A 13967-nucleotide genomic window follows, 5' to 3' on the forward strand; every position below is an offset into this window, starting at 1 on the left:
TGAACTCACATAAAAATTTAAATAATAAAATTTTCTTATAAAATTATTAAAAGCTAAAAATATTCCAATGATTAATTCACACATACAACTTCTTAAAGTTAATAGTTTCAATCCCGCCCTTAAATAAGCCCCATATAAATCATAAAAAAACAATCAACTTAATATAGATCCTACAAAAATTCTTATCATTACTAAAATTATTATAGATAAGTTCATTAAATTATTTTCTTTTAAATTATAACTATAAAATTTTATATTAAAAAAAATATGTAATAATATAAACGAATAGAATAAGAAACAGTAAATATTAAAAAAATTAAAATTAAAACTACTAAAAATTTATTTGCTATTAATATATATACTTCCTCTATAATAAAATCCTTTGAATAAAATCCAGTTATAAATGGGAACCCGCACAAGGCTAAACTAGAAATTATAAATCTCATTGTAGTAAAAGGAATTACTTTATTTAAATTCCCTAACAAACAAATATCTTGATTATTTATTATAGAATGAATAATAATCCCCGCACACATAAATAACATAAATTTAAAAATTGCATGAGTTAATAAATGATAAAAAGTAACAATCTTTATCCCCATTCTTAAAATCATTATTATTAACCCTAACTGCCTTAAAGTAGATAAAGCAATAATTTTTTTCAAATCATTTTCAACATTAGCTATTAACCCAGATATAAATATAGTCAAAACTGATAAAAATAATAAAAATAAATTTACTTTACTCCCTAATAAAAATCTGTTAAATCGAATCATTAAATAAACCCCAGCAGTAACTAAAGTTGAAGAATGAACTAGCGCTGAAACTGGTGTTGGAGCTGCTATTGCCATGGGTAATCACGTAGAAAAAGGAATTTGAGCTCTTTTTCTAATTGCAGCTAATAATATTATGAATATTAATAATTTATCCTCCCTTAACATTCAATAATTTCACCTCCCTTTTATTAACAATAACCCAATCCTTATCAACAACCCCACATCACCCACTCGATTACATAAAACAGTAACTATTCCTGAATTATGAGATATAAAATTTTGATAGTAAATTACTAAACAATAAGAAACTAACCCCAATCCATCCCACCCAAATAAAATTCTAATAATCCTAGGAGAAATAATTATTAAAATCATAGATATAATAAACAAAATCACTAAATAAATAAAACGTTCAATAAATTTTTCCCTATATATATATATACAGGGTGTCACTGAATGTTTGGTACTTTTCTCATATTTAGATAGAGCGAGCCAAACTGAGTCGAAAAGTCATGTACCATTTTGCAATTTTCGCGATAGTTGATGAGTTATTAATGATTAAAAATCGCCGTATTGGCCCGCCCACCGCCAAATCCAAGCACGCGGTGAGATGCGGCCGCCTCGCGGTCGGCGCGCGGGCAGTTGTTTACTCCAAGCGGCGATGATGACACGGCGCGACGCACGAGCGGCGCGTAACGCCGGGCCCCCGTCCTGAGCGATGATAGTTTCTGGCCTTTTTTAAACAGAAATAAAATTTTCTAACACAGAAAAATTTTTTGTGCGTACGTATGTACATACGTGTGTACATGCATACACACAGGAACATATCAATTGTACTGCTTAAAAAAGCGATTACTCAATTTACTTTTTTTCTTTTAGTAAGTAACGGTTGTCTTTAAGAAAGAATATTTTCTTGATGATAGTCTTAAAATGTACAAATTTTAGAAAGAGTCTTTATCATGTACTCGAAAGAAGAATTTATACTCCTTCAAAGAACATAATAAAATTTTATCAAAGAAAAGTCAAAATAATAAATAAAGTAATATGAGGACCCTCGAGATTAAAATAGGAGAAGTCAAGGCTATGAGGGTCAGACGCAGATCACAGTGAGTAATATCAGAAATAACTGATTTATTCGTCGTTTTGATACATTACATCGATCCGTACGTTTCGGCTCAGTTTTGAGCCATCTTCAGCGGTAGTTACAGAAATTAAGTTACACGTTCTCCGTACCGTATGGTGAGTATACTGATTCAAAGTATCAGAAAAATAGATCAATTGATCCATATCTGTAAATTTGTTCAATTAATGTTGAGATATTAAAAAGATCCCTTAGGAAACTCACCATTCGGTCTGAAAAACGTGGAATACAGAGCCATGTACATAATGAATACTCTCTGCGAGAAGACTTGACGATCTTGTCGACACGACACACAATGATATGAAAGGTCTTGCAAGAAGAGGCATGTCGTAGGTCAACACACCGGCGAGGATTATAACAAAGCACGATTTGACACCGTCACAATATTACATGTACCAATAGTAAAACCCCGATTTGCCAACGACCAAAGTTCATGAGCATGGATTACAATTTGCTCAAAACCGTGACATATGCATGATGCAAAAAATCCGTGTCAGTTTGAGACGGTGTCAAATCGTGCTTTGTTATAATCCTCGCCGGTGTGTTGACCTACGACATGCCTCTTCTTGCAAGACCTTTCATATCATTGCTGTGCATGTGTCGTGTCGATAAGATCGTCAAGTCTTCTCGCAGAGAGTATTTATTATGTACATGGCTCTGTATTCCACGTTTTTCAGACCGAATGGTGAGTTTCCTAAGGGATCTTTTAATATCTCAACATTAATTGAACAAATTTACAGATATGGATCAATTGGTCTATTTTTCTGATACTTTGAATCAGTATACTCACCATACGGTACGGAGAACGTGTAACTTAATTTCTGTAACTACCGCTGAAGATGGCTCAAAACTGAGCCGAAACGTACGGATCGATGTAATGTATCAAAACGACGAATAAATCAGTTATTTCTGATATTACGCACTGTGATCTGCGTCTGACCCTCATAGCCTTGACTTCTCCTATTTTAATCTCGAGGGTCCTCATATTACTTTATTTATTATTTTGACTTTTCTTTGATAAAATTTTATTATGTTCTTTGAAGGAGTATAAATTCTTCTTTCGAGTACATGATAAAGACTCTTTCTAAAATTTGTACATTTTAAGACTATCATCAAGAAAATATTCTTTCTTAAAGACAACCGTTACTTAATAAAAGAAAAAAAGTAAATTGAGTAATCGCTTTTTTAAGCAGTACAATTGATATGTTCCTGTGTGTATGCATGTACACACGTATGTACATACGTACGCACAAAAAATTTTTCTATGTTGTTAGAAAATTTTATTTCTATTTAAAAAAGGCGAGAAACTATCATCGCTCAGGACGGGGGCCCGGCGTTACGCGCCGTTCGTGCGTAATCATCGCCGCTAGTAGAAAACAACTGCCCGCGCGCCGACCGCGGGGCGGCCGCATCTCGCGCTCGCTTGGATTTGGCGGTGGGCCGGGCTAATACGGCGATTTTTAATCATTAATAACTCATCAACTATTGCGAAAATTGCAAAATGGTACATGACTTTTCGACTCAGTTTGGCTCGCTCTATCTAAATATGAGAAAAGTACCAAACATTCAGTGACACCCTGTATATCTATATATATAAGTCACGTCTTCTGTCTGTCTGTACGCGAACTACTCATTCGTTAGTGGACCAAATTTTTACCAAAAGTATATGAAGTAGGGGTAGAATTTTCCGGGGATAAAAATGTCGTGGTTAATTTTTCATTACCGATCTTTTTGGAAACCGGTTCCGAAATTTTTTCAAATTTTATATAATTTTTCCAATTTTTTGGGAAATAATTGACCGAATCTCATTCGTTAGTGGATCGAATTTTTACCAAAAATATATGAAGTAGGGGTAAAATTTTCCGGGGAGTGCCATAAAGTGTATAGTTTTTTGTTACCGATTTTTTGGAAACCGGTTTTTCGAGGATGGGTTTAATTGCCATCATTTAATTGCCATACAAATTTATATAAAAATATATATAAAATAAAGAAAAAATAAAGAAAAAGAAGAAGTGAAAACAAGAGACTATAAGTTGTAGATATGTATAGATATGTATAAATCTATATATATTTATTATATATATAAAATATATATATTTATATATATAAAATAATTCACCGAATCTCAAACCCTGAACCGAATTTTTACCAAAAGTATATGAAATAGGGGTAGAATTTTCCGGGGAGTGCCACTATGTGTATAGTTTTTTGTTATCGATTTCTGGAAACCGGTTTTTCCAATTTTTATAATTTTTCGGGAAATAATTGACCGAATCTCAAAGAATTATAGATTAAACAGGGGTAAAATTTTCCGGGGAGTGCTATAAAGTGTATAATTTTTTGTTATCGATCTTTTTGGAAGCCGGTACCAAAATTTTTTAAATTTTTCGGGAATTAATTGACCGAATCTTAAAGAATTATACATAAAGAAGGAGTATTATTTCCCGGGGAGTGCTATAAAGTGTACTATTTTTTGTTACCGATCTTTTTGGAAACCGGTTCGCTACATTTGCATTTATGGAACTCCAACAAATGTATTAACTCTTTGGATTAAATATAAAGATCATATGATTGAGGACTTTGTACATAACAATGTTGTCAATCCTGAAAATATGGCTTTAAATCATATACAAGAAATTTTAATAAATAATGGAAGTAGCTGTGAGAATTTTCAATTGCCAAATCCAACTCCAGTAAATATTTACATAACAGAGTATAATGTGAATGAAGAAAGAATACGTGGTGATTATTTATTATCGACATTAAATGCTGAGCAAAAGCACGTATACGATATTGTCATGCGAGCAATTGAAAATGAAAATGAACTGTATCGGTTATTTTTTATTGATGGGTTTGCAGGAAGTGGTAAAACCTACTTATTTAACACATTTCTAAGTGTTATTCGAGGAAGAAACGAGATAGTTCTTCCATGTGCTTCGACTGGAATTGCAGCAACACTTCTAAAAGGAGGAAGAACTTATCACTCTCTATTCAAGCTTTCAATTCCAATTGATGATAGCGCTAAATCTAATATCAGAGGAAATTCTCAAGCTGCACGAGAACTGATCATTGCCAAACTAATTATATGGGATGAGGTGAGCATGACTGTTGGACATGCTTTAACAGCAGTTGATAAACTTTTAAGAGATTTAATGAAGAATCCTCGACCATTTGGAGGAAAAGTAATTTTATTTGCAGGAGATTTTAGACAAAATCTTCCCGTAGTGCCACATGCACAAAAAGCAGCTATAATTGAGTCGACTGTAAAATACAATTCTATATGGAGGAATGTAACTCAGATTAAACTAAAGCAAAATATGAGAACTGGAGAAGAAAAAGAATTTGCAAATTGGCTAATGCAACTCGGAGATGGTAAATTATCAAATACGGATGGACTACATCTGGATACAATTGAAATTCCCCAGAATTTTATATCAAAAGAATCTCTTATTGCTGAAATTTTTGGTGATAGAATCACCATGGAACAGATTAAAGAAAATCCAGATCGAACGATTCTTTGTCCTAAGAATGAGGATACATTTAAAATTAATGACGAAATTCTTTGTCTAATGGAAGGAGAAAAAAAAGAGTATCTCTCAATTGACTCTATTGTAAGTGATGATCCACAAGAGCAATTGAATTTTCCAATTGAGTTTTTAAACTCTCTGACACCTTCTGGAATGCCAGTTCATCGACTTAAAATAAAAGTCAGTGCTACAATAATCCTATTAAGAAATTTAAATACTAAAAAAGGACTCTGTAATGGCACAAGATTTATTGTTACTAATTTGAAAAATAATCTAATTTATGCGGAGGTTCTAACTGGTCCTGCTCGAGGACAGATTGTCTTTATTCCAAGGATAGATTTAATTACAAGTGATTTGGAACTGCCATTTAAGTTTAAACGAAGACAGTTCCCTATTCGAGTGTCATTTGCTATGACAATCAATAAATCACAAGGACAAAGTTTAGAAAAAGTTTGGATTTATTTGCCACATCCTGTATTTGCTCATGGTCAACTTTATGTGGCATTTTCTAGAGCAACCAGAAAGGAAAGTGTAAAAATTAAGATTGATGAATTTAGCAATCAAGGACATCTAATAGAAGGAAGTAAAAAATGTTTTACAAAAAATGTAATATACAGAAAAATTTTATAAATTTAGAATTATAAAATTGTATGAGTAATATAATAATTAAAATGTTAATAAAATATATATTTAAAAATTTTTATATAAATTATATGAAAAATTATAAATATTAAAATTGTAAAAGTAATTTTATAAATAATAATTAATTGCAAACTACTTCCACATTTATGGGCCGATTCTCTCAAATTTGGTACCAAAATGCAAATTTTTCGGGGATAAAAATGTCGCGACTTTTTTTTGTTTTACGCCTTCTCCCCCTACTCACCCACGCACAAAACATACACACCTAACGCGCACACACACGCCTGAATTATATTAATATATATATACAGATCTATATATATCTATATATAGATCTATAGTTTTCTAGCTTTGAGGTCTACGTGGTAGCTTTGAGCCCCGCGCGAAGCGCGGGCCGAAACGCTAGTATAACTATATACTATAATTATAGAAGAAATCAAAAAAAATAAAGCTAATAAATAATAACGAAATTCAATCAATAAAAATAAAAATTTCTATATTTACAGAATTAACTCTTATTATTATCCACTCTATTATAACTACAAAATCTAGATAATTTATTAATAACCTTGATAGAAATAAAAATAAAAACATTAAAAATATTAAATAATAATAAACAAAAATATTTAAAATAACTTAAGATACTTTAAAATATAATTTTATAATTCCACAAATTAATGTTTTCTCTTAAACTACTTAAATACATAAATATTAATAAATTTATTAAAATTAAAATTAGAGGCATTATATGTAAAATTACAACCAAATATTCCTTTATCACACTTAAATTAAACTTAGTTTCTAAATATACACTCTCCCCATGCTGAACATAAGAAAATAAATATAATGAATAAGCTCTTCTAAAAAAACAAACTAATACTAAAAAAATTATTATCATTATATCTCAATTTAAAACTACCCCTAACATTAATATCTCTCTAAAAAATCCTAAAGAAAAAGGAAACAAAAAATTAATTACACATAACAAAAATCACAATATTCTTATCCTAGGAAATCCTCTTATCATTCCTTTATTTATAACTAATAATCGACTAAAAGTTTGCTCATAATACAAATTTACCAAATAAAATAAACCGGATGAACATAACCCATGAGAAATCATCATAATATACCCCCTTAAAAATCCTAACTTAAATAAAGTTAATATCCTACATAATATTATATTTATATGAACAACAGAAGAATAAGCTACTAATCTTTTTATATCCACCTGAGTCATACACACTAACCTTATCAATATCCCCCCTACAATTCCAATTCTAATAATTAATCAATTAAACTTTAATCTCATCTTAATAAATATTTCTAAAAATTGAATTAACCCATATCTCCCTATTTTTAATAAAACTCCCGCCAAAATTATTGATCCATAAACAGGTGCCTCTACATGAGCCTTGGGAAGTCAAATATGTATTAAATAAATTAGCATTTTAATGTAAAAAGCTTTGATAATTATTAAAAATCCTCCAAATCTAAATATAACTCTTCTTATTAAAATTTTTATTAAGGAGGTTGGTTAGTAAAATCAATTTGATAAGAATTAGTTCAAATTTATGGAGGACATTCGTCTATAGGAATCTGTCGTCCATGCCAAAGTTGAAGACAATCGTCTGCATGGTTGTCGAGTAATTAATTATTGAAGTTGTACTCTTATACATGGGCGACATAACCAAAATGTCACGATATATAATATAATCCTTGAAAGCATATTAAAAATGATAAGAATGTAATGAAAATAGGTGCAAATAATTCTTTACATATTTAGGAAGGAGCCTTGCCAAGGCTCAAACGATTTGTCTACATAGTTAGCAAGAAAATGTAAAAATAAAACAGCATGTTGTAGCTATTTTACGTAAAGCTATCGAGCACGCGACGGAGAGCGGCAACGTCGCATTAGAGTCGGCCCTGATAAATCACGGGTGCCAATGGGGCCATAATTCAGTCACAGGTTATACAGAGAAAGTAAATTTTCGGAACACAATTTGATGAAAACAATTGTCAAATGATTGACGCTTTATTTTATTATTTCATTATTATTATTTTTTATCATTACAAATGATGTAGAATCAAATGTAGAGAGACGTAATGCGAATTAAAATTTGTTAATTGAAAATTTCAATAACACTTAACAAATTTTGTATAATAGAATTAAATATCAAAGAAAATAATAAACGTAATTACATTTGAAGTAAAAGCAAAAATATTTCTATTTTAATCCATTAAAGTTAATTAAGAACGACTGCACCAACAAACTTGTTGAAAATATAAAATAATATAAATTTATATATTAAATAAATTAATATATTTTATTAAACAGATATATTATGCTATTAAACTTTATAACGCAGCACATGACATGTGCGAAAACAGTAATACTTAAATATAGCTTACAGCATACATATCACAAATTTATTTGAGCAGCTCTTCGAAATGACTTATGATAGTATTCAGCATTTTTTTTGTTTTAATCACTTGCTTTTTTCCATTCTCTTTCTTTTCAAGTAGTGATATAATCTCTTCCTTTCCTTGGCTGTATGCATGTTGTAATAGAACGTAGCTAATACCTGCATTAGCCATTCTTTTTCTTATCTCGTTGGATACGGAATTTGACAAAGGTACAATTGATTTGAAATTCTTGTCGTATTGCAACATTTCTACGTACTTTTTATTACTGGTAAGTAATTCGTCGACTGTGAAGTTATAAAAGGCCACGTTCTGTAGCATTACTACATCGTACATTGCATCGTGAGCTTTTTCTGGATGTAGAGCAAAGTTTCGAGCTGCCAGCTTTACTAAACTGCAATCTTCACCGGGAAACTTATTCCTAAAAAGTGGCAGAGTGTCTACGAAACCGTCAATAACGTGGGTAAATTCTGTGACGAGGCCTACTTGATTGATAAGACGTATAAGTCGTGGAGCATCAAAGGCACAATTATGTGCAATTAACACGCAAGGCTTCTGTAAACCCTTTAAAAATTGGAGCAATTCGTTCGCAACTACGTGCAAAGGCTTCGCAGGTACGCTTCTTCCGTGTAAGAATAGATCGTGTCCTTCGTTGGTTAGTCCATTGACTTTTGAAGCAGCCAAAGATATATTTTCGTTTGGCCTTATGTATTCATTGAACATTGTGCTCCCACATTTCATAGCAACCTGTAAGACTTCGCAAGTCAGTTTTAACCCCGCAGTTTCCAAATCGAAAAAAACCAAAGCTGTGGAGTTATTATCGTGATCGAAATTGTTTGCTAAGCTTGGCAACTCAGTAGATGATGTATCGCGGTCAGTTTCTACTGCAGGCATGCTCAATAGACCGATGTGACTGCTATAAGTTTCACCTTCGAGATGATCCCGTCTGTTTCGTAATTGAGATCTCTGTTTTCTGAGAGCTCGTCTTCGCGTTTTGAAAAGTGGTGTCTTCGCTTTCGTCGACCGTATCCGAGCTGATTTCGCACATCTTTCTACGTGTTTAGACAAATGTGATCCTGGACTCAATTCGTAATGTTTATATACCTCTTGTACATATTTTTCTCCGCAATTTTTTTGGGCAAACGCGGATGCATATCTAAAATCAGCAGATTCGGAAAGACTGTAGCACACGGCTTTTGGCGCTTTCCTTGACATAATGTTATTCAGGCTTTCATTAGCCTGGCTCGAAGCGCCAGTCGAGAATTTCTCTGCGTTGTTTGCCAATTTATTAAAAAGTTCTTTCAACTCTTCAAATAAACGTTCGTTTTGAAAACCACCAAGAACGGTCGTATGTGTGTAATTTTCTGGATCCTTCGAATAATTGCACCAATCTCCGCAATTATCATGCATGTTAAAAGCATGGAATGGGATGTTCCTGATTGCAGCAGCCAAATTATCCGGATTTCCTGGATTCTGGGATACAGCATATGTGAAACATCTGTGTAAATATTTGATAGCTTCTGACGTCAGCTCTTTATTAGCATCACTTCTCTTGTCAATTTTGTATAACATATTTTTCACACCTCTCGAAGTGTGGTTTTTGTCTGAGTGCTTCACAACGGGGTGACTGCATGCATTTCTCACAGCGCAGATACTTGAACTGTCATCATCACCTATGAAAACTCCAACTTGTACGTTTTGCGACTTCAAAATCGTGCTATTAGCCGCTAGTTGAGCTGCAGTATCAGGCTCCATTGCTTTGGCACTGCCGTGGAAATTTAGACGACAGTCATGCTTTTCCTTCGCTTTTCCTAAATAGCATAAGCGGCACTCCCTGTTTCTCGTTGCAAAATCCAAGACTTTACCAGATTGCGTCCCGATCATAGCAGCGTAGCCATTCAAACTGTCATACTGACGCCCTGAGCCTCGTTTGCTCCAACCCATGTCGTAAGAAACAAAGATTCGTGTTAAATCATTCATCGCTTGATCGACTGATTCGTCTGGCGCGTTATAGTCTTCTTGAAATTCACGCGAACTATCTGTTTCTTTCGTCGATAGAACTAAATCTTCGGATTCTTCTCTACTTCTAGAATCATCTGTTTCCTTCGTCGATAAAACTGAATCTTCGGATTCTTCTCTACTTCTAACTAGAAACCCGCTTCGAAGATCTTCAGGCCTATACATCATTAGGGAAAAATAATGAGAGTAAGAATACGAAGGAGATATAATAAATGTCTGAGTTTTTGCTGTGTATAATTATAGATTTTATTTATAATTTTGGATTGGATACAAACATAATTTCTTACATTATTTACGAGTCATTTTATAATAACCATAAGTACAATTATTAAAAATTTATATGTATATTTCCTATAAGCATGTAATCATTGTAAAATTTATTATCATTAAAAGAATATAAACTTTTAAAATAAAAAATAAACATTTGAAAAAACTGGATTTTATTGTAAAAAAAGTCTAAGTCTAATACAATTATGTCTAATACAATTATTATTAACCTTTGCAATTTAGTGAAAATAGAAAATAGAGAAAACAAATGCTCGTAAAAATCCTGACGCCAATAAACTTACAAAAGTTTTTCCAAAGACTCCACATTTTGTATTGTTAAAGATCGTTCTAATTTTGTGGCTTCTTGACAGCTTTGCTTTGCAACTAATTCAATTATAGGTCCAATCTCTCTCTCATATCGTTTGTACGAAATCGAACTCATGTTCGGGATATTCAGGCACTGCAGAAACTTGTTAACAGATGTGTACCCTAATCCTGAGTGTACAGTCCCTGTACAAAAGTCCCATCGTTAGAAAATGTAAATATTTTATTTAAATTTTTATTTTTATTAATGAATTATACAATTTGCAAATATGTAAAAAGATTTATAATGTACAACTTACCTAACGCTGATTTAGTGTTGACATCGTATTTCATGGACTGATTTTTTGGTCCAGGATGATTATATCCACTCGGTACCTTATTCATTAGCAGGCAGTTTTGGCAGAGTACAGAAAATACTGAGGCCAAACCATATCTCTTTTCTTGTTTAATATTTCTCATCCATAAATCCTCTTTACAGAAAGTACAGATCATGTGTTGCGACATAACCTTTATATCAATTATACGTCGCCCATCAACCACGCATTCTGTTTCTTCTGTCTCGGCTTTTCTTCGCCGCTTTCCATTCTCCACTTGCTGTAAACAACGATTGTACTGCTTTACAGTTTGCAGTTTTCCTTTCCACCTTTTCATTTTCGTTGAAAACACAAAAATTAAATACTCCAAGATCTCTCGCGTTTCTGACTTCCCAAGGCCCGAGGTTACTTGTGTATCAGTGCTACCAGCTACTGAGAACGAAATTGCGTGGTTGCCACATTTCAACGTGAATAATAACGTATTTGGGTTTTAATTGTACAAACAACAAATTAAAACCTTAAGAAATAGCTAATAAAATGCATTCCACATATTTATTTACTAAAATTCGTTTATTTCACGCGATGAAAAGTGTGATTATTTAGAGTTGGCAGCGTCCGTGTAAAAGTGCAGGCTATGTGCGCGCTTGAACTTTTTGCACTTAAAAGAGACATAAATATATATTGGGCGTTGGAGAGAGAAAGACAGCAAAAAGCAACGCTACACCTATAAGCTTTCCCCTCTTGCCGCCTGCTCCGCAATGACTGTAACAACCCTCCTTAAAACAAATTTTAAGGTTATTCTACAAAAATAAAAATTAAAAATATAAACCAACAAGGGCGCAGAAATCAATAACATATAAACTATTAAATAATATGAAGATATTAACCGCTCAGGATTGCCCCCTCAATATACAATTAATATAAAAGTAGGGATTAATCTTACCTCAAACATAAAATAAAATATAAATAAATCCAATGACATAAAAAATAACATTAATACTAATAATAAATTAATAAAAACTATAATCTTAATTTCTCCCTCTTTTTGTAAACATATCAACATTAACCCTACAATTCAAAAACTTATCATAATTAATCACACAGAATAATAATCTATACCTAAATACTTAAAAACTATATTTAATAAAATCTCTTTATATATATATACATAAAAATCAATATTAATCTTAAAAAATAACAAATATTATAATAAAACATAATTATTTTATTTTTAACTATCAAATTTAAAAAAACAACCGCAAACACAAATTTTACCATATATAAATCATACTATTTATAAACCTCTTATTTATAAAATTTTTTTTAAATTTTCTAATATTTAAACTATAATATAAATCTCTACCATAATATCAAATAATTTGAACCAACAATCCTAACCCCAACACTCCCTCACAAACTCTAAAAATTAAATAATAAATTAAATAAAATTCTATATTATAAACTCCAAAACATATATACATAATTAATGAAATATTTACCACTACCATCTCCATTAACATCAAAATAATTAATATATATTTATATATATAAATTAATAAAATATAAGAAATTATAAAAATTTGAATTCTAATTTACATTAAATCTAAAAAAATTAGTTTTATAATTTAAGATATTAAAAATATTAATTTTGTAAATTAAAAATAAATTCAAAATTTTAAAAACTATCAAAAAAATAATCTAATATTATACCCTTAATCTCCAAAATTAATATTCTTTATAAACTATATTTTGTTCCTACAATAAAATCTCATTATTAAATTAACCCATATTAATAAATAATTATGCCAAAAATACTTTTTTTAAATATTTTTTTATAATTTTATTATTTTTAATCCTACATATACTAATGAACATTCAACCTCACCCTATTCTCATAATTTTACTAATTCTTATTAATACCTTCTCAATTTGTCTAATAATTTCACTATGACAACCTTGGAACCGCAGGATAAATCCTCCGTTCCCAGTTTGAGCCGGGAAAGCAGCGGCCAAGCTGGGGAAATGTCGAGCGACCCGCCAACAGCGAGGGTGCAGAAGGTGCAGCCAGGTGCAGACCAAAGTGCGCTAGAAGGGGCAAACCAGCCGACGGAGGAACGCAGGGACGGTCTCTATCAGGCCGAGGACGAGGTCAATCCAGACCTTGTCAATTTCGTACGAAGCGAGGAGGCACAGAGATTGCTTGAGGTGGGCGTTCAGCCCGCTGGACAGAACGAGCGGAACGAAGGAGTGACCGAGGTGCAGGAGACGCACTCGGGAAGCGCCAGCCAAGCAGAGCCAGACGAGGACGAGGCAAACACGCGGATATAGCCTTTTGTAATGTATTTAGAAAAAGATAGGCTTAAGAAAGAATATTTGTAAGCGCTGAGCGTATTTTATTTGATTTTACTTTTATTGACATATTTTATAGAAAAGGGAGCACGCGAAGTGCAAGAGGTTTTTATTGTTTTATGAGAAAGGCAACGAGCCAATACATAGTTTACACATAGACATAGAATTAAGTTTGTAAGAGATA

The 13967-nt window shown here is 32.0% G+C and overlaps 2 protein-coding genes across 2 annotated transcripts; both read right to left on the reverse strand.

Moving 5' to 3' along the window:
* Positions 1–362: 362 nt before the first annotated feature.
* LOC139786201 (NADH-ubiquinone oxidoreductase chain 5-like) lies at positions 363–1479 on the reverse strand (the record flags this gene model as incomplete). The annotated part of the gene is made up of 1 exon (XM_071725365.1): positions 363–1479. A coding segment is annotated over exon 1 (489 nt), but the record flags the coding sequence as incomplete, so codon positions are not given.
* Positions 1480–8516: 7037 nt separating this feature from the next.
* On the reverse strand, positions 8517–11771 carry LOC139786202 (uncharacterized). The gene is made up of 3 exons (XM_071725366.1): positions 11420–11771; positions 11099–11306; positions 8517–10686 (listed from the first exon to the last, which is right to left on the reverse strand). The coding sequence occupies exons 1-3, from the start codon at positions 11769–11771 to the stop codon at positions 8517–8519; spliced, it is 2730 nt and encodes a 909-aa protein (XP_071581467.1).
* Positions 11772–13967: the final 2196 nt, after the last annotated feature.

The sequence above is a fragment of the Temnothorax nylanderi genome, unplaced genomic scaffold (genome assembly GCF_030848795.1).
Source record: "Temnothorax nylanderi isolate EJ_2023f unplaced genomic scaffold, tnyl_v1.0 TNYL_tig0981_pilon, whole genome shotgun sequence".
Taxonomy (NCBI): Eukaryota; Metazoa; Arthropoda; class Insecta; order Hymenoptera; family Formicidae; genus Temnothorax; species Temnothorax nylanderi.